The sequence below is a fragment of the Sarcophilus harrisii genome, chromosome 1, assembly GCF_902635505.1.
Source record: "Sarcophilus harrisii chromosome 1, mSarHar1.11, whole genome shotgun sequence".
Taxonomy (NCBI): Eukaryota; Metazoa; Chordata; class Mammalia; order Dasyuromorphia; family Dasyuridae; genus Sarcophilus; species Sarcophilus harrisii.
In genome coordinates this window covers 671,260,200-671,282,297 of record NC_045426.1, presented here as the reverse complement: position 1 = coordinate 671,282,297, position 22,098 = coordinate 671,260,200, and the positions used below count along the sequence as shown (strand labels likewise).

At 36.2% G+C, this 22,098-nt stretch overlaps 1 protein-coding gene across 3 annotated transcripts in view; it reads left to right on the top strand.

Annotated features, from left to right (window-relative positions):
* Positions 1-22,098, top strand: part of ELAVL1 (ELAV like RNA binding protein 1) — a 68,977-nt gene that overhangs the window by 11,408 nt on the left and 35,471 nt on the right. For all 3 annotated transcript variants that reach the window (XM_031948290.1, XM_031948292.1, XM_031948291.1), the window contains one exon: positions 16,094-16,277. In XM_031948290.1, coding sequence (XP_031804150.1) covers positions 16,094-16,277 — 184 coding nt within the window. The remainder of the gene's footprint in view (positions 1-16,093; positions 16,278-22,098) is intronic.

Below are 22,098 nucleotides of genomic sequence, written 5' to 3'. Positions count from 1 at the left end.
TCCTCTCTTGAGAATGAAAGGATAGGGATCACTATAGGAAAGAAGAGTTTAGAATAGTTACCATGGGAAATAGCATCAGTAAGGGAAGAATAAAAGGCTTGCTGAGTAGCAATGAGGACCCACTTGAGATTAAATCCCATCAGTTTGCTGTGGATCTAATCTGAATGATTGTGTGACGTTGTCTAGCAGATTTTAACAGCATTGGAATGTCCTCAAGGAGAATCTTGATTGGGGGGGGGGGCGGTTAGTTTAGTTTTAGGGTTTGGTTTCCTTATCTTTACTTCTTTAGTTGATCCAGACCTATGGCTGTGCCACTTTGACTGAAACACTTTTCCCAGGTCTTCATATTTCCCTAATTGTGCTCATACACTTACTTTTACTTTACTAACTCCTGTTGCATAACTATCAGTTAACACTTTGCTAATGTAAATTAACACTTAGATGTGCAGTATGTTCATCACTGGGGAAGATAGTGTCTAGATGATACATGGTCCTTATCATTAAAGTGCTTCCTTTATTTCTAGGATCTGCAGTTTTTGAGGGAGGTGAGAGTCAAGACCATTCATACTTATTTGGCTTGATTGTATAATCGTCTTATTAAGGCTGCCTGATAAAATAGAAAGGTTGCTGTATTTAGGAGTCAAGGGACCTGGTTCATGTCCTGGCTTTGCTACTGAACTAACTACTTATATGACTCTGGACAAGTCACTAAACTCTCTGGACTTTAGTTTTCTGTGAAAAGATGGTATGAGTCTAGAGAATCTTTATGGTCCTTTCTAATGCTAGATCTATGATCTTGTATTCCACTTGTAGTCAATACAATGGGACTTTTTTTCTTCTTGTAATAAGAACTTTTCTCAAATATTAAAAAAGACTGACCTGATTTAAGTGAGTAGGACCATGTGTTTCTGTTAATTCTGAAAAGGCAATTTTTTTTTCCTTTTATCTATATTTTTGAAAAACTAAAAATTCAGTAACTCTTAATGAAAAGTGCTTTTTTTTTTTTTTTTTTTTAAAGAGAATATGACTTTTTAACATACTGTGGAGAAACCAGCATGTCTTGGGTAAATCAAGTGCTTGTTACTTTTTTGGAAGTATTGTTTTCTAAACCACTAATTTTTATTTGGGTTGTATATGGGGATTTTTATTTGTTTTTTAAAAGAGTATGTCTCTCTATCTTGCCCAGGTTGGAAGTTCAGGGCCTAGTCAGCAGTTTGGTTCTATTCTGATTGGCTGTTTCTGACCTGGGCTAATTCACTCTTCCTCAGTCAAAGCAACAAGCATTTATTAATTGCTTACTGTGTGTCAGGCACTGTTCTAAATATTGGGAAACGAAAACAGAAAAGTAGACCTGCTGTCAAGAAGGAAAAGCTAGCATGCAAATAATGATACAAACAAGATACGTATAGAACAAATATGAGATAATCTCAGAAGAAAATAGGGTTAGGGAGATCTAGGAAAGGCTTCTTGGAAAAGGTGAGATTTTAGCTGAGACTTGAAGAAACTTGAGGAATCTATGAAATAGAATTGACCAGGCATGGGCAATAGCCAGTAAAAATGCCTGGAGTCCTATGACAAAATGGGTAACTGGGAGGATGGTGGTACCTGTGACAGTAATAGAAGGTATAGGAGTAAAGAGAATGAGTTCTATTTGGGGGCATGTTGACTTTAAGATGTCTATGCAATATCCATTTCAAGATAGCTAATAGGAAATTGGAGATTACAGATTAAAGATCAGGCGAGACAATAGAATTAGATAAATAGTCCTGAGAACCACCTGTATAGAGATAGTAGTTAAATCTGGAAGTTGATGAGATCACCAAATCAAATAATAGTAAGAAGGGGGCCTGGAAGAGCCTTGGGGGTGAGAAGGGGTGAGGGTAGTCATCATCTGTAACCTGAATAAAGATACTATAAAGAATATTGAAAATTAATGGTCAGACAAATAAGAAAAGAGGCTTGAGGGAAAGTGTCTTGAAAAAAAGACTAATTGACAATGTCAAAGACTATAGAGAAGTCAAGAATGATATGGTTTGAGAAAAAGCCATTAGCTTTGGCAATTAAGATCTTTGAGAGGGAAGAATCAAGGTGGTGGAATAGTAGGAAGAAGTACAAACAATCTCTTCTTCACAAAACTTCTCTTAACAGATCTAGATAGGGAAATCTAGAAAAAATTAGTGATTCATTTGTCTAGTGCAGGTCAGTACAGGGAAACAGACGGAAGTTTGGGGACACAGGGAATGGGATTGGGTCAGGAGCATGCTAGCTCAGGGAGAGGCCATGCATCAGGACAAGAAGAAATCCTAGATACATGCTGGGGTATTCCCAAAGCCATGCCAGGGAATTTTGATGGGGACAGATGCAAGCTTTGCATCTGCTTTGTAATTTGCAAACAGGGAAACTTTGTCACTTACTACCTAATTTTAAGTAACATCAAAAACTAATTGAGAAGGGTACTTGTGTACATAGATGATGTTCTCAGGAAGTCTTGTGCAGTGTATTGAAAAAAGAGGGAGTTCAGAAACCAGCAACAGCAGTGTGGCTCAAGCCTCGGGATTTCATTTCTAGCATCTAGCCTAGCCTACAGAAGAATAAATAGCCCAAAGGGAAATCTACAGTTCTTCTACTCAGAACCAGCAAAGCTTTTCCAGCTTTTTTACAGACCTAAATCCAGCTCAGAAACCTGAAGAACTCAGATCAGGAGGAAGAGGAATCAATCAGACTTTGCCCTGGATCAGACTATTTTGAGAGCACTGAAAGTTTGCTTCAATCTTTAACTACTCCTTGAGATCCTGAAATAACACAATACTCAGTACCCAAGAAACCCTCCAGAAGTGCTGCAGAGCCAAGTCCTAACTTGAAGTCCAAAGTAAGGAAGTATGCTGGGAAAATGAGCAAAATAAAAAAATAATTCCACCATAATGAGCTATTATGGTGGGAAGGAGGTTTAAGATTCAAATTCAGAAGAAGAGAATAATTCCACTACATCTGTGAGATAAAGTCTCAGTGAAAAACAGCTTAGACACAAACTCAATTAGAATGTTTGTAAGAGACAAAGGAAAAAGGGTTTTTTTTTTTTGAGTTAAAATTTTCTTACAAATAGAATGAAAGCACTTGAAGAAAAAATTGGAACAAAAATGAGAGATGTGTAAAAAAAAAACTTGGGAAGGAAATGAACAGTTTAGTCAAGAGGTATAAAACTTTGTCCAGACAATAAACTCCCTGAAAATTAGAATGGACTAAATAGAAACCAGTGAATCAGTGAGGCAATAAGAAATGGGGGGGGGGGGGAGGACTTGAAAGACCCCTTCCCCCCCAAAATAAATCTAAGTTATAGTTAAAACAGACCAGAGGGGGAGGGGGAGGAAAGAATCGGTGAAATTTAATGAATGTCATGACCCAGAAAAAGACCTCATTTCAAGAAGTCTTAAAAAGAGAACTCCATAGATCTTTTAGAATCAGAGGTCAAAGTAGAAATAGAAAAAAATCTAACTCTTAAAAGAAACTCCAAAATGAAAACTCCCAGGAATTTCTTCACCAAAATTCAGTGTTTCCAGGTAAAAGAAAACACACTGCAAGCAGTTAGAAAGAAAGAATTCAAAAACTAAAGCATCACAGCCCAAAGATCATTCATGACTTTAATACTCAAAGTATTATAAAGTAGTAAAATTTTTAATTCTTATTTTTAAAGTACTATATATTTAGTACATAAAGGAAAAGAACGTTTCAAAGTTAGTATAGACTTACAGCTAAGAATAATACACCCAGCAAAACTGAATATAATGCTACATGGGAGGAAATTGATTTGTAATGAAATAGAGGATTTTTAAGCATTCCTGATGGAAAGACCAGAGCTGTGCAGAAACTTTGAAGTTCAATTGCAGCAAAGAACCATTAAAAGTTAAACATGAATAAACAGTGGCAAAGGACTAAACAGAGATAAACTGCTTACATTTAAACATGGGGAAATGTATTTCTTCTGAATACTCACATCAGGTGTTATAAAGGTAGTCCAGTTGGACAAAAGCCTAGTAATAGTTCAGTTATGGCTTGATCTGAAGAGAAGAATGGAAAGAAGAGAGCGAAATACATGATGATGCGGGAGGGAAGGAAGGGAAGAAAAGAAAAATTACCTCACATAATCAGGGTATGCAAGTAGACATCTGTACAACTTATAAGGAGGGGTTAAGGGAATTGCTGACACTTGACTCACTCTAATTTGAACTGGTGAAAAGAAGGAAGAAACACACACACACACACACACACACAGAATTTTATATAGAAAAAATATATCACCAGAGAAGTACGAGAAGGGGAGAGGATTTTAGAGAGAGGATATATTAAGGATTAATCCTAAACAAAACAAATTGGGAATATACAAGAATAATTTTAACTCTTTTTAGGATAGCAAAGAATGAAAATGTGAGGAAATGCTCATATATTGTGGGATGGGTAAATTATTGTGGTAAATAAATGTAATGGGATATTTTTGTGCTGACCTGTTTATCAGCATAATAATAAACCAATCAGGATTCCAGAAGACTAATGATGAAACATGCTACTTATCTCTTGATTGAGAGGTGAAGGACTCAATGAAGAATGAGACATTGTATTTTGGACCTAGCCAATGTGGAAATTTGTTTTTATTGGCTATACATGTTGTAGTGGGTTTTGTTTTCAGTGAAGATGAGGTGGAGAGTCTGGGTTGGGGAAAGTGAGAAGGCAGATTATGATTCATTAAATAAAATGTTTTTTAAAAAGAGATCATTGAAAGTTTTGGAGAGGTTACTTTCATTTGAATGTTGAGTTTATAAGCATTACTGAAGAGAGCTAAGAAGAGAATGAGAGGGACAAAGTAAAGACATTGATTGTAGACAGGTTCTTCAGGAATTTAGCTACAAAAAGAAAGAGACAACCTGATGATTCCCTCCTTTTCTGGGAGCTCACCATATTAATGTTGAACTTAACTCTGGATTCTTGAAGAAGGCTTTGTTATTGCAAAAAGAGCTCTGACTGGTGCCAGAAAGGCTTCGAATATGGAGTGGTGTCTGGTCTTTTGTTTACTAAGTATGGAGGGCCTCATTGCTAGAGATTTGGCTATGGGGTGATAAATTTTTTTGACCATTGTAATTCATGAAAGTATCTACTAAGATTAGGAATCAGGATCAGGTTGGGAGTGTAATAGGGAAGAGGATTGTGATCTATGTCAGTTGGGAGAGTACATGTTGAAATATGTCTCCTTTAGTTAAGTGTACATGATAATGTCAGGTTGTTCCTGTCTTAAGACATTAATGAAGAATAAGTCAAATAAAATAAAAATGTTCCTTATTTTACGTAGGCTTCAGAGTTCAACTAATCTAGGAATTTAGTCAATTAGTCAACAAACATTTATTAAATCTTTACTATGGATAAGGCACAAAGAAAAGAAAAAATGTGGTCCCTACTTTGAAGGAATTTGTATTCTAATGGAAACAAAATATATGCAACTATACAATGAAACTATATTTTATTATGTAAATGGGAGGTAGATGAGAAGTATTCTCAGAGAGAAGGCACTTAGTAATACTGAGGGGACTAGGAAAGGCCATTCACAGAAGATAGAAAAGTAGAAAATTTGCCAAAAACAATGCTAAAGACAGTATTGATATGATACGGGCCACATGGTCATGAAGAGTCAGGTACAATTGAACAAGAAATCCATAAAATGAAATTACAAAAAATGACATTTTTAAAATGTTTTACTTGAAGATTGTATTAGACTTCAGAAAAAAATACCCCTCAGCAACTAGTGAAAAGCCTATGAAGAATTCCTAAAATCTGGGCTTCTCAGCCCAGCAAACAGTAGTCTCACTACAGGATTAGAGTTAGGATTTTGCTAAGATCTAGAACCTTAAGATTGTATAAGATTGTAGATTTTGAGTTTTATAGAAAGAAACCATGACAGTATGGTCATACAACTAAACAAGTAAAATTTGGATGTAGATCTTTCAACCCTCTTCTCCATTTTCTTCACTCTTGTGGTGGTTGGCAATTTATACAATATGTGCCTCACCAATAGCCTTGTGAGTTAGGATTATCATTTCTCTTACACATGAGCAATCAGGGACGTTAGATAACTTGCCTATGGTCACACAACCAATACCAGAACCAGGAGGGACTCAGACCCATGTTTTCTAAGTCCAACAGTTTTTCCACTGCAGTAATCATAAGTTCTCTCAAGTCTAGCTCTCAAGTTGTTATTGAGATAAGCATCTATTCCAAGGGGTCTATTCAGCCCCTGAAAGGTGCCATTCTTGGTCCTTTCTGTTCCTCCTTGGTGGTTCTATTCTGTTCCTCCAGTCTAACCTACTTTGCTATACACTGGCTAGTTGTGATTTCATAGATTTAATGGTTATAAAGGACTTCAGGGGCTTGTCTAGATTACCTCTATTGACTGGTCCAAGGACATCCAAGTTGTAAATGTCAAGGCAGGAGCAGAAATTAGGTCCTCTGACTCTAGAGTCATCATTTGTTAAACTATGCCATATTCTCAATTCATATTCTTTTATTTAGTAAGGGCTAGGTGCTCAACACTGGCATTTGTCAGAAAGGTAAATCACAACTTCTGTAAGTTTGTCTTTATATGTAAAATTGTTTTACTAATTGCTTGTGTACCTACCCCCTAATCCTGTATATAAAGGGCTTTACAAACTTTAAAGTGCTAGATTAATGCCATAGGATCAGGGATTTATAGGTAAAAAGGGACTTCAAGGTCATCTAATCTACATATCTTTCCTTCCTTTTAATGGGTGAGGAAACTGAACCCCAGAGAGATTAAGTGATTTGCCCAAGCTTGTATAGGTAGTCATCAGTAATCATTAAGCACCTTCTGTGTGCCAGAGACTGGGGGTACAAATGCAGTGGAAACAGTCTTTGTCCTCAGTGAGTTTATAGTTTAGTGAGGGGAGACCAACATTTACATATGTGGGTTATTATATACAAAATAGAATGTGCTTTTTCACAGAATGTAGTTAGTAGCTGGGCACAAGGGAAATCGGGAAAGCCTCCTGTAGAAGGGGGCAATTGAGTCAAGCCTTGAATGAAACTAGGGCTTCTCATCACAAGGGACAGCTAATGACAAGGCAGGAGATGATATCCTGGGTATGTGGGACAACAGAAAGGGCATTCTCCCTGCAACATAAGGTGCATGGAAGGCCATATTGTACATAAGGCTAGAAAGTTTTGTTGGGGCCAGGCTGCAAAGTATTTTAAATACTGAATAATGTATATTTATGTATTATCCTATATATTAAAGGAAGCCACCACAGTTTACTAAATAGGGTTTTGATTGGTCAGATTTGTACTTTAGGAAAATCATTTGGTAGTTGTATGAAGGATAGATTGAAACAGGAAAAAACTTGAGACGGCTAAGTAGGGGAAAGGTGATGAGAGCTTGAAATAGAAGGGTAATTGTGTAAGTGTAGAGCAGGAGAAAGACACAAGAGATAATGTAGACAGAAATAACAAAATTTGGCAAATAAATGCACATGTTGGAGGAATAGGATGAGGAGTCAAGGACTGTAAACTTTGGACACCAGTCCTGTTTCCTCTCTGTTGTTATTTTGAGGTCTAACTTTAGTTCACACTTCTTCTAGAAGTCTGTTACCATTTGTTATGTAGGAATTTACACACACACGCACCTTCTCCTTCATGGGACACGGAGATAGCTTCAGTGAATCAAACTAGACATTATAATGATATTTATTCAAATATTCTTTATTCTCAGATCCTGAGCACAGCCTGAAATTGAGGGACTTAACAAATATGTCATGAGTAGTAGATTTCCTTGAACCAGATGAATCTTTAATCACATTTTATTATTGTATCTTTAAGGAATATCTGGTCCAGATTCTAAAGAATTACTTTTTAAATATTTGGAAGACCAATTTTTTGGTAAATTGGTGTATGGTACATTTCAAATGCTTGCTTACTTGGTGTATTCTTAATTTCTGCAATATCATAAGTAAAACTAATTTTTCTTGCATTTTGTTTAAGTTTGATAATAGCCAGAATATATTCTTTAAGCCCGATATTGGGGAACTTTTTTTTATGACACATCTATTCACTTTGACACAGTTTTGCTCCCAAATGACAGTCTTTGATAATGCCTCCAAACATTCCTTTACAGAGTTCTGTGTAAAGGCTTGTGGGAGAGTTGGTTCATTTCTTCCTGTTTTTTTTTTTTTTTTTAGAGCTGAAATGCGGTTGTTGGAAACATTGCAGTTTAGACAATATCAGCCTTTCTTTCTGTAGTTCTAACAGTGACATCTTTGGCTAAGAGGTGGATGTGATGAGCTCCACAGCTGAGGCTAATTTTAATTAGCTGGGAGCTTCCTCAGGATTTCTTTTCATTCTGGATCAGTTTCCAACACATTCTTTTATAGTGGCTTTCTAAGATATTAGAAATTTTTTTCATTTTATTATAATTTTCACTGGAGCTTTTTATAAAGTATTTTCCCAGGTAGGCAGATAATTTATTAATTAATTTTAATTAATGTTTGAACTAAGGTTTCCTAATCATTGCTACCTTTTAGTAAGAGAGCATGTTTTATATATATACGTGTGTGTGTGTGTTTTTTTTTTGTTTGTTTTTTTTTTTAAGAGAGAATATGTTTGAATCTTGTAGGTCTGTGTAAATTACATAGTCTCTATTCTGGTGTGGATCTTCGGATCTTCTCTTGAGTATTGTAGTGGAATGATTTCTTGCAAAGTCAAGGATCTGGGAGAAAGTAATGATGCTCACAATAAAATTCTGAACAGGTCCTCTTTGTGGGTAAAGAGGGGCATTATTAACATTGACTTGAATTTTTTTGGGGAAGCTTATGCTTTCCCTTCTGTATCACATAGGTATTTTGTCATGTTAGATACCACCTTGTGAAAACCCCCTCAATCAATCAACTATCTTTGATTTAGTCCAAGACCTAAGAAATTGTCTTGGACATATAGACACATAGAGCTGAAGTGATTTGGGGAAGAGAAATCCAGCCTTTGGTAGTTATTATCTATGGAATCCTGGGCATGCCACTTCACCCGTGTTTGCCTTAGTTTCCTCGTAGTGAAATGGAAACAATAACGGCACCTCCCTCATTTTGTGGCATGTCGTAAGGATCAAATGAGTAATTGTTGTACAGCTCTAAGCATCATGCCCAACATAGTTGGGGTTGTAAATGCTAACTAGCATTGTATTATTAATTCTGCTAGTACTCCTCATCTATTAGCACCATGGTCTAGTGGAAAGGATGCTTAATTCAGAGCCTGAAGACTTGGTTTGTTTCCTGGCTTTTCCTGGGAAGTTTTCTGGTCTTCATAATGTTGCTTATGTTTCCTTAGGAAAGTTAACTTTGCCTTTCTAGGGATTTTGTGTCCCTTTTTCTTTTTAGATAGGAACAGGAGAATTTGATCTGTGATTTCATTGGTGTAAGGAACTCTATGTGTTGAAATTCCCTCTTCTAAAGCAGACCAGCATGTTTTGTACAGTTTAATGGTTTTAGAAAGTTGCTTAGCGAATTGGGAAATTGGATGACTTGCCCAGAGTTGTACAACTGCATGTGGCAGGCAGGACTGTCTTCCTTATTGGAAACTGCTTCTTTCCACTGCACAGCCCTGCATCTCCTCCACAGATAATTCTCTTAAAATAAGAAGATTACACTTGATGATCTCCAAGAACTTTCAAATCTCATAGTTTAGGAGTCTTAAATCAGATTAAATCTATTATCCTTTTCTGACTTAAAAGGTTCTTGAACTCTGCAGCATTTGCCCATATACTTTTCTTAGGTCACTTCCCGGTGTTTTACAAACTGTTTTCTACTGCTTCTCATCCTTTTTTTTTAATCTGACTACTTTTCTTAGTCTCCTTTGCATGGGTTTACTTGAGAGCTTAGTTCTAAGTCCTTGTAGTGATCTTCTCTCATCATCCCCTATGGATTCAGCTATCACTATGAAAATTACTTACAAATCTGCATATCCAGTCCTAATTGCTCTACTAAGTTTCACATCACTGCCTGCTGAATATACACCTGGATTCTTCAGACATTTCAAACTCAACATGTCTAAAATGGAACTCATTCTCTTTTCTAAAACCCATTTCTCTTCCTACCATCTTTCTGTCAAAGGCATCGCTATTGCCTCAGTTTCTCAGATTTATAACTTCAGAATTATATTAAAGTTATATTAAACTTATCCCTCTTCCTCACCCCTCATAGTTATTTAGTTGCCAAGTCTTGGCAATTCTTTCTCCACAACATCTCTCACCCTTTTCATTCTCTCTCCTTACCCACTCAAATATTACTTTAGTTTAGGTCCTTAATTACTCTCTTGCCTGGACTATTTTAATAACCTTTTAATTGGTCTCTCTACATATTATTGCCAAATTAATTTTCCTAAATCACAAGTCTGATCATGTCACTTTCTTGCCTGGGAAGTAGTGGTGGCTTCTTGTTGCCTCTGGGATAAAATACAGTCTCTTCTGTTTGGTGTTTAAAGCTCTTAATAATCTGAATCCAAGAAGAAAGCATTAGGAATAGAATCATTAAATAAAGAGAAATTAGAGAAAGCGAATGATTGAGGACTTGGCCGCTAGACAAGACAGGATGCATAGGATTAAAGATAAAGGGGTTGTAAATTAAGGCTGTGAAGGGCTCCAAGAGAATAGGGATATAGCTCAATCTGAGACTAGATTAGAGAAGTAGCAAGTGAGGGATGTTAACTAAATATTGTCAGATTGTAGAATGAGCAAAGAGAGTTCCTTGCAAATAATCTCTATTTTCTCAGGAAAGCATGAGACAAGGTTTAATAGAAGGAAAACTTGAATCAATGAATAAGCATTTATTTAGCCTTCAATATATTCTAATACTATGCTGGGTGCTGAGCTTGTAAATATAAATAGGAGATACTGTGATAAAAGAGTATGTCTGTTTTATAGCAATTTTTATATTCTATTTCATGGAAATTAGAGCTCTCCAGACATGAAATGAACTGTTTTGGGAGATGGTGGGTTTCCCCAATTGAAGATTCTTAGGCAGAGGCCAGATGATAACTTCTTATCTCCCTTAACCAGGAATTCTTTTAAGCCAGACATATTGATTGGCATTTGACCAGATTCTAAAATTGCCATCATTTGATTTAAGAGCAGAACAACAATAATTGACAACCTAGATCCCTATACTAGTACCTACTAAGTTTACTAGAAGGATCTCCAAAATTGTCAGAAATTCATTAGGTTTTTCATTGATAGGTCATCAAAAGGGGAAGCAACATCTGCAGAAACAAAAATTTATCATCTGACTCAAACATTAATAAACATTATAGATGAAAAAATGAGTCGAGGTCAAAATGACAAATCATAACCTTTATTTGATTTCCAAAACATCAATTAGATTTGTACCTTTAACTAAATATGAATGAATCAGATATTAAAACTAAAAACCTCAAAATGGATATTTATCTAGAGATATTCAATATGTCCTCCCTAGATATCACCTTCATTAGACATACCTCATTAGTAATTAGACTTTGTAGTTTCAGGAAGAAGAAGAGAAATGTGAGGTTCACTGAGCCTTGCATTCAACATTTCCCTATTACCTGTTGAAGCTATATAGAACTTCAGGCTTCTGGATCCTAATGGACCAGATAGGCAAATTATGAATAATAGTCTTTCTGCTGATGTACTAGGGAAGACTCTGAACTCCTACATTATCTACTTCCATATCCAGGTTCAAGACAGACTTGACTCCTTCTTGGGTTCCCAAATAAAGAGGAACAAAAAATTTGTGCAGAAATATATGAGCCAGAGCATGCAAAAGCCCTCAGCTTCCTGCTGTTGATCGTGGAGCTCTGGTGGCTTTGGAACTCTGGTCCCTTGATAGAGGAGCTACTACTGAGTGGGGAATCTGTTGAATCTTTTTGTAGCGGTTTGGAAGCACCTATAATGGACTGGCTCTCTCTATAAGGCACCAAACTTAACAGGATGTTATCTCTTATATAAATTTTAGTATAACAAGATGATTGGCTCTGGGTGGGAAATTAGGTAAGTAGGTATCAGTCTGACTCCATTCTCATTCCAAAGTGATTTTACATTACTCTTGTCTAAACATTCTATGTTCTAGCTAAATACTACCTGCTATTCCTCATGATAATTTTATCCCTGCTTTTTTTTTTGGGGGGGGGGGGCACTTTGTTGTGATTATCTTCCTAGAATGACTCATCTTCCTTCTTGGAAGCTCTTACTCCATTCAAGGGGACCTTTCATTTATTCTCTAGTTATCAGTTTCCCCATTGTTTTGTAAATGTTTTCTATTTGCTCACCTGAGTACATGTTTTCCCCCTGAATGTGAACTCTTTACCTGGTACAGGGTTGGTACTTGGTAAAAATTTGCTCAATGTTTGCTTGAAGGGGAATGCTTTTTTTTCCCTTTCATTTTTCTCTTTGTATCCTGAATGCCTTAAGACACTGTCTTGGACTTAATTAGGTATTTAAACTTGCTGAATTTTTCGTCTAAATTGTCTTTAAGACACGTAGCTTAAGGAAGAAAGATTTCTTTGAAGTGCTTTAATGAATAATTTCTAATCAGTTTACATTATTTGCTAAACCTAAGCATTTAGTGACAGATTGTCTAGATTACATGGAGAAGATGAAGTTTGTTTCTTGACTACTGCTTTGGCTAGAAGAATGGTAGTACTAAAGAAGAATGGGGATTATGAAAGTCACTTTTTGATGGGCTGGGAAGGAAAGGAAAAAACAAGTTGAATTGTTTATGACATGGCACACATTTAAATGAAGATGACCTGAAAGTATTCTGTGATGCACTTCTTTGGTTCATAGGCAAATTATAGCCTGAAGCCAATTCAAAAGACAGGTTTGGCTATCTCTTGACAATTGCCTCAGAATATGAATGAAGGTACTGTAATCACCCAGTGTTATATTTTTTCTTTTTCTTTTTTTTAAGTTTTTCTTTATTTTTAAAAATTCATTTTATTTTATTTTCAGTTCTATACTCTCTCCCTCCATTCCTTGTCTTAACAATTGCAAAGGCAAGATATATCTTCTTTTTTTCAAATAATCTATCTCCTAAGATTCCTCTTCCTTTGTTTCCTTCCTCTAGGTTTATGAATTTCCATTCTCCTCATAAACCAGGTCATTGAAAGGATACAAAAAAAAAAAAATAGAACATAGAGTTTTTGTTCTTAAGTTTATTGTGTTTGTTAAGCACTTAATATATTCAAGACACTTCTGAGGCTAAAGATAGGAAAAGTCCTTGCTTTCAAGGAGCTTATAATTTAATAAGGTGGATATGACTGAGACACAAAGAACTATATACAATAAGTTGAGTACTCTAGAGATTTGAGGAACGAGGAACTATCTTCTTGGGATAAAGAGAAAATGCTTCATGAACAAGATAGCACCTGAATTAAACATTCAAGAATGCTTAGAATTGCCATAAGAGGATGGGGAAAGTTGGTGGGGGAGAGGACAGGGATGGAAAATGAATGGATGTGTATGTCAGGCATAGAAAGTGGCATGAGCCAAGACATAGGGACAGAAGAGAACAGAATGAGTTTAGGGAGCAGATTTCCCATTGTCAGGATATAAAGTTCATGAAAGAGATTAACGAGAAAAAGTCTGGAAAGGTATCTCAGGCCCTGGGATGCAGACTTTAAGAAAAAATTGTTCTTTTCCCCAATTACATGTTAAAACAATTCTTAATTTTTTTATTCTAGACCTACCTTTTTCTCCTTCCTCCTTCCCTGAGGTGGCAAGCAATCTGATATTGGTTAATCATGTGAAAGATTTCCTTATTAATCATATTGTTCATGAAGATTTGAAAAAGAAAGAGAAAAATAGTATTCTTCAATCAGCATTCAAACAATGTTAGTTCTTTGGAAGCAGATAGCATGTTTTATCATGAGTTCTTTCAGATTATCTGGGATCATTGTATTGCTGAGAATAGCCAAGTCATTTATACTTTTTCATTGTATAGTATTGCTGACAGTGCTTAGTGTTCTGGCTTTGCTCACTTTGTATCAGTTCATGGAAGTCTTTCCAGGTTTTTCTGAAATCATCATGCTTAACATATCTTGCTTTTCTTTTTTTTTTTTTTTAAATCTTAAGGCATTTGGGGTTCAGTGACTTGCCCAGGAATACATAGCTAATAAGTGTTAAATGTCTGAGATTAGATTTGAATCCAGGTCCTCCTAACTCCAGGACCAGTATTCTGCCTACTGTACCATGTAGTTGTCCCTTTGTTTGGAATGTTATAGCACAATAATATTCCATTACAGTCATATCCAATAGCTTGTTCAGCCATTCCACAATTGATGGGCATCCCCTCGAATTTGAATTTTTAGCCACTTGTCTGCCAGTTTGGATTTTATTCAGTTAGCAGTGAGGAGTCTTAGTCTTCATTTTTCTTATCCTTTCTGCACTTCTTTTCCTGAAAAGCCACTCCTCTTCCTAACTTTCCTGTTTATGTTGAAGACTCTCCAAAAAGGCAGGCTCAGAATCATCTTGGCTCTCCCTCATCCTTTATATTTTATCACAATTATCAAATCTTGTCAATTCTCGGTTCACATTTCCCTTATCATCCTCTTCTTTTCACTCTATAGTTTTCATCTTAATTCAGCTCTTATCATTTTTCTCTACTACAGTAGTCTCCTATTGGTCCTTTTTGCCTCCTATTTCTCCTCTATAATTCATCCTTGACATGTTTGTCAAATTGATCTTCCTAAACAAAAGTTTAAGACCATGTCACTTCCCTGCTCAAGAAGCTTCAGTGGATAAAATGCACATTCTTCTGACATTTACAGACCATCATAATTGGCTCCATCACATTTTTCTGTAGTGATTTTACATTCTTCTCTATATGCAATCTGTATTTTATCCTTTCTCACCCCATGCCTTTGTGCAGCCTAGCCTGTCTCATGACTTCTGCCTCTCAATCTTTACCTCATTGCCATCCCCTACATTAAATTTTTGTTGTTCTTTCCAGTTTGCAGTCCCTTCCTCTTCTACCACTGTTCCCACAAGAATTTATTCTATTTGCTTTGGTTATATATTATGTTTGCTGTTTCTCTAAGTAGAATGTATGAATGACTCTTAGGGGATGTATATTTGTATCTCCAGGGTCCAGCACATAATAGGTACTTGATAAAAATTGAATGAATTTGATACTTTCATCACCCTGGTCACCTGTCTTTGGACATTTCAGCTTATCAGAGCCTTTCCTAAAATGTGATTTCCAGGATTAAATACTATACTCCAAATGGAGACTAATCAGGAGAACAGAGGGACTGTCATCTGGATGCCATGCTTCTCTTAATGTAGTCTAAATCCTTGATGCAGCAGCTTTTTTTTACTGCCTTAACATAGTATGGCCTAGATTTAGTTTGCCGTTTAGTAGCTAACCTCTCCTCCCCCCCAATATTAGACAACTGTTATCTAGTAATGTATTTGCCACTTGTAAAGCTGAATTTTTGAACCCAGTACAAGACTTTATAGCTTTCTAAGATTTCATCATCTTGGATTTTGGCCCAACATTGTCACCTGTTAGGGTCTTCCTCCATCTTGACTATAAATGTGTCAACTGACAAAATGAGCAGAGTCCACAGATTCAGGGAACCATTTCATCATTTGATATTTTTAAATGGACTTCTGAGAATGAAAGGGGAGAAAAACTTCTTCCCAGAAATGTTACAATTAGTATAATTATTATCCTGTGTCTACCAGAGAAGTAGAAGGATAGTACAAAGATATATTTGATGGGTAGACGAGATTTGGGGGCTGGTTGCATGATGCTTTTGCTTCTTTTACAAGTATTAATCTAGCCACTGACATTTATAGCTTGAGGAAACAACAGCAATTGGATAAAAGGAAAAATATAGAAGGTTCTTTAGAGACATTGCATATTCCTTTCCAGACAGCTTGGAATTAGAAAGGTTCTTGTACTTAATGGAGAATATATATTTATGTTTCTTTCTAAGTGAAAATGTACAAATTGGTTCTGTCTTGATGTACTACAGTGTAATGCACAGAACTTACTTAATCTTTTTTTCTTTGCAGATATTTTATAAAATGTCTAATGGTTATGAAGATCACATGGCTGAAGATTGCAGGGATGATATTGGTAGAACGAATCTAATTGTCAACTACCTCCCTCAGAACATGACACAGGATGAATTACGAAGTTTGTTTAGCAGTATTGGTGAAGTTGAATCTGCAAAACTTATTCGTGATAAAGTAGCAGGTAAAAATTAGGCATTTTGTGGGGGAAAAAATTGTTTTAGTCATACTAAGCAGTCTATGCACACACACACGCACACTCCATTCTCCTTCCACATACAGAGTAAGTACATTGCTGCAGGTTGGTTATAAAGTCAACTTATTTTTAATATCAAATTCTATTTCCCTTTGATTTTTATTAGGATATTTGGAAAATTAACTTCCTGATACAGCAGACTCATAAAGAAAGGCTGCAGAATATGGAACGAAAATGGGGCAACTAGATGGTACAGCGGATAGAGCACCAGCCCTGAAGTTAGGAGGACATGAGTTCAAATCTGATCTCAGGCTTTTAACACTTCCTAACTCTGTGACCCTAGACAAGTTACTTATCCCCAATTGCCTCAGCGAGGGGGGGGGGAGGAGAAAATGGTTAACACAATGATATCAGTATTAGACAAGAAAATTCATATGGGAAGTTTACATATGGATCTTTCCTTGAATAGAAGCTATTATTTTAAAATAGGACTTCTTTAAAAGGGAGAAAAAAACCAGTCATTCACTGAAAATTAAGTATTCCTATCAATACCTTCTTTTGGAAGCAGAGTGCTCAGTTTATCAGTAAAGTTGAATGTGCAGAACTTAGAATAAAGCAACAAATAAAATGTCAGCATTTTTGTAAAATGTCAATGTGTGTATGTAGGAGCTTAGAACTTCAGACTTTCTTTAGCTAAACAAACTGTTACTTTTCCTTTTTCCACTTATCTTGCTCTATGGCTAGTGCAAGTCCTAATTCAATTATAAAGGCTTGGAAACCTTGTTATTCTGATGTTCTTCCTCTTCTCCTTGGCTGCTTTCATGTTTCAAAAATCTTTCTGCAGCTGTGAGCAATAACACTAAGATCTGTCTTCAGGTAGAAAGTAAAATCCAAGTTTTGGGGAAAACTCTTGGATGTTCTCTTATCATACTCATTCCTAGCTGTCTTTTCCAGCCTTGGGAATGTCTTGAGGGGAAGCAATGGAAGGAGAGACTCAAGTAGTGATATAGATAGTAATTTGAAAGATCAGTTTGGGAAGACTTTCTTACCTTGGGGCACCAATTTACAGAGTTGTCTAACACAGGCTTATCTATAGATCTTTGAACTGTATATTTAAAGTTGGAAGAAGGGGTCTTATAGGTTAAAACAAATCCTCATTTTAGAGATGAGGAGACTTCTTGTTCTTGGTTAAGTGACTTGTTAGCTAGGTCTCTAGTAAATCTAATCAAAAAGATTTTTAATATGGTTAAGGGAGACAATATGTTCTGCATGACTGTATAATGTATTTAATAGGCAATTTGTTTCTTGCCTTTTCTGTGGGTGAGTAGGAGTGGAGGGAATAAGAATTTGGAATTGAAATTTAAAAAAAAGATTTTAAAGTAAAAAGGATGAGCAAGAAAATTAGGTATGGATATTCCCTAAGCTAAGTACTATGGAGAATAGACAGGAAGAAGAGTACCTAAGATACCTAGAACTTCATAGAAGAAGAAAAAAAACCTAAGAGAGGAACAAGTCACGAGAGCCCTAGTCTCATGTCTTACCTTACTATTGCCCCAAATTTAGGCAACAAGTATAAAAACCATTGGTTCTGATTCAGAAAAGGAAATTTAATTTCATAAATATCACTGAGGCTTGCTTAGTGGAGTGATATAATTATGCTCTGGCTCTGGCTGGGTCATCAATATGATCCTTCTTAGCTTCATGTAAGCTGTTTCTGTGCTTATATTGGGTCTTAGAGCACAAAAGACAACAACTAACCAATCAATTAAATATCTTATTCTAAAAAAACAAAACAAAACACACACACACACACACACACACACAAACTTTGGGATATTTAAAAAGGATGGATGCAGTACAATTTTATATTAATAAGGTATATTGAGGTGAGGAAATCCAGGAATTAGAGAAGGAAATCGCAGTAGACAACATTTAGTTGAATAATGGAATAGAAGCAGAAGCATTCTACGTTGAAGTGTGTCCTACAGACTATCTGGACACATAGGGAAAGAATAGTTTGGAAAACAGATCTTATTCTTGACACAGAGATGTGATGAGGTATGATTGGTGTTTGACTTATCCTATTGTTTCCTGAAGCACTCTCCGCCAAAAGTGGAACAACCAGCACCTTCTTGCTTTGCTGTGGTAATAGTTAATATATTATCTTTTTCTTGCCCAGACTTTTTCCTTCCTCTCCCCCCTTCCAGGGCAAGAACTGTCTTTTTGTTTTTGTCTCCCTGGGATTTAGCATAGTGCCAGACACATAGTAAGTGCTTAATAAATATTTATTGATATATTCACATGATTGAATCCTTCAAAAAGTTGAGAAATTAATAAGCAGAAAATCATTTCTGGATCTAATTCCTAGTAAAGAGAAGATCTGGGGGCTGGGATTAGAAATGGTGTGGATTTTTCTGAGAAGGTAGAGAAGAGAACTGGGTATTATTTGATACATGCCTTAGATTTGGGGGATCGATTTGAAAAGATTCAAAGATATGCCAAGCAGGATTCTACTGCATTTCCCATTCTTCCGGGAAAGCCAGCCTAAGAAAATTCTTAGGAGGGAAATCCCAAAGATCCAAAGGGAAGACACAGATTCCATTGAGAATGGAAAATGGAAATCATCTAAAGAGGGTGATGTGGATGGATGCACAGGGACATCACCAACTTTTTTTATCCCCCTGAGGCAATTGGGGTTAAGCTACATGCCCAGGGTCACATAGCTAGGAAGTATTAAGTGTCTGAGGCTGGATTTGAACTCAGGTCCTCATGACTATAGGGCTGGTGCTCTATCCTTTGTACCATTTACCCCTTCCCCCCCATATTGGTTTTTAAAATATGTCTAAAAAGGATGGAAACAAGATCAAGAATCAGAGGGTGACTATGACTTTCAGATGATCCCATAAAAATATCAGGAATATTTAAGAGGGTAAGTTAAGACTAGAGAAGTCAACTGAGGAAGCTTTATCAGAGAAAGAAGTAGCAGCTCCCTTTCCTGGGGTAAATAGAATGGTGATAGTGCCTGGCAGCAGAAAGTCCAAGCTGTATTTGTATTTTGTCTTTTTTCTTTCATAAGGAGAATTCTTTGAAATGAGAATGAAAGAATCAACTAGCTAACTGAGGGGTGAGACCTCAGGTAAATGAGGAAATAGTAAGAGTGCTTCTTGCTACCCTGAATAAATTCCAGTCATGTGGCCCAGATGAATTACATCCTTGGGTACTAGAAGAACTGGCTATTGTGATTGTTAAGTGATTGCAGGTGATATGTGAAAGAGCAGGAGAGAGAAAGCAGAACTAGAAAAGGGAAAAGAATAGATTCTATAAACTATTGGCTACTGAGACTGATTTTTATTTTTGGTGAAATTTTAGTGTGACAAATGTCCAGAAGAGGAAGTGATGCTTATAGAGAACCAAGATAGGTTTGTGGAGAGCAGGTCATGCCAAACTAGCCTTATGTTCTTTTTTGATAGAGTTTTACTAAACTGATAAATTAAGGGAATGTTTTCATTAAACCTAGTTTTAAATTTAGTTAACCTTGATTTTAGCTATACTATCTTTGTGAGGAAAGATGGACAATGAGAGAGATTCAGAATGTATTGAATTATTTGACTCTGTGTAGTCATTAATGGTTCCATGTCACTTGGCAAGAAGTCTCCAGGGGAATGCCAGTGAGATCTGCACTGGACCCTGCATTATTGAATATTTGTGTCAGTGACCTGGATAAAGATACCAGTGACATATGCATCAAATATGCAGGTGCCAGAAAGCTGGCCAGAGTAGCTAACATCAGAAATTACACAATCAGGATACAGAAGAACTTAATTGGCTAGAACATTGAACTAAATCAAATAAGATGAAGTTCAGAAGGAGTAAATTTGCAGTCCTACACTTCAGCTAAAAAAAATAGACTACATAAATATAAAATGGGAGAGTCATATGGAGTCATAGATAGCAGTTGATCTGAGAAAGGTGGAAGTTTTAGTGGACTGAAAATTTAATAAAAAAAACAAAACAAAAGAAAATTTAATATAAATTTCTAGCCTGATGTGGCAGTCAGAAATGCAAGTGAATGCAACCCTGGCTCACAGAAGAGAAGCACAGCATCCAGTCCTAAATTTATAATCTTGGGAAGAGCAAGGTGACCAGAGTATCATAGTCCATTGTGAGTGCTACATATACAACTGAAGAGCATCTAAAAGAGGGTGAGTTAGCCAGGATGGAGTAGGGATTTGTGTCCTTGATACATGAAGGAACCCACATAACATTGAACTCTGTGGACAGAAAACCCTAGGATCAAGCCTCTGAAAACAGAACTGGTAACAGGGAATGCAAGTTGCAAATAGCCAAATTTAGCTTGATACCAAGAAAAACTTAGTAACTGATTTATTGGAAAGTAGAATGAGTATGAAACAAGGTTATAAAAGTTAAGTGACTTGCTCAGGGTCATATGAATAAGTGACAAAACTGGGATTTGAATCCAGCTCCTCTAACCATGTCTGGTCCTAAGAGCCTAGTTGGCTGACTAAGGAGAACCTTGAAGGACTGAGAAGAATGTGACATGAATATGCAGCAAAAAACCAAAACAAAACCCCCAAACCTATATATAGGTTTAGTTTGAGTTGTATATACATTTATATTATATTTCTTTAAATATTGTTCTAAATGTTACCATATTTCACTTCTTTCTGACTCTTTGTTACTCCATCAGGGGAAATTTGCCATTCCTTCTCCGGCTCATTTTACAGATGAGGAAACTGAGGCAAACAATTATGTGATTTGCTCAGGATTACACAGCTAGTAAGCCAGATTTTAACTTGATAAGAGAAGTATTGCAACTCCAAGGCTGGCACTCTTGTCTACTGCACCATCTACCTCTCCTTCCTGTTCCCACTCCCTCGCTATATAACATGCCTTATTTAAATACAATAGTTGTTATAATGATACTTTGCTAGCATGTCTTTTTAAGTAGCATGTGCATATGGGCTTCTTGTGTATCTGAGTTCTATTCCCCATCTCTCCCAGCTCTCTGGTTTATTTGTGGCTTAGAATAGAGCAGATTGGTTCCTGGCTTTAGATAGATGTACTTAGTTCCTGGAAACTTGAGATATGACTATGAAATTTAATATTTACCGTAAGAAGGAAGTGTTAGAAGTCTGTGTTTTTGTCTTATTCCAACACGCCAGCCCTTCCCAAGCACATCAGAGTTGCTACTTCTAAGTTTATAGGATAGAGGGAAATTCTAGTATGTCACATTTGTTCTTTATTTTTCTCACATGTTAGTATATAATTTCAGTTCTTGCTTGTATTGATGAATTTTAGAGCACTATATTACTGGCTTTACTTATGCTTAAACCTTTTGGTGAATTTATTCATTCTGATTTATAAAGGAATGTGAGCATGAAGTATATATAAGTCATGGCCTTGGTGAGGTCATTTTCACAAAGAAATAATTCTAATTTGGTCAGAGCCTTTGATAGTAAGAATGTTACTGTGTAAACATAAGCTGCATTTTGTTTTGTTTTGTTTTTTTTAAAGAGTGTGATGTCCTTGAGCCTGACTCACTTCATTAAACAAAAAACAATTTGGACATCAAATTCTTTAATATTTAGTGGTATGTTCTCATTCAGCTTCTATAAACTATCCTCAATAAAGTAGAAAAATTCTGAGAATCTGATAATATTCTTTAGAGTTCCCATAGACCAGGATCAATAGCCAAAGGGCTCTATTTCAAAGATAGAGTGTTGATTTGAGGCTTTATACCCAAAGACGTATGATTGAAGACTGATTGTACCAAAGTAACCATAAGTTA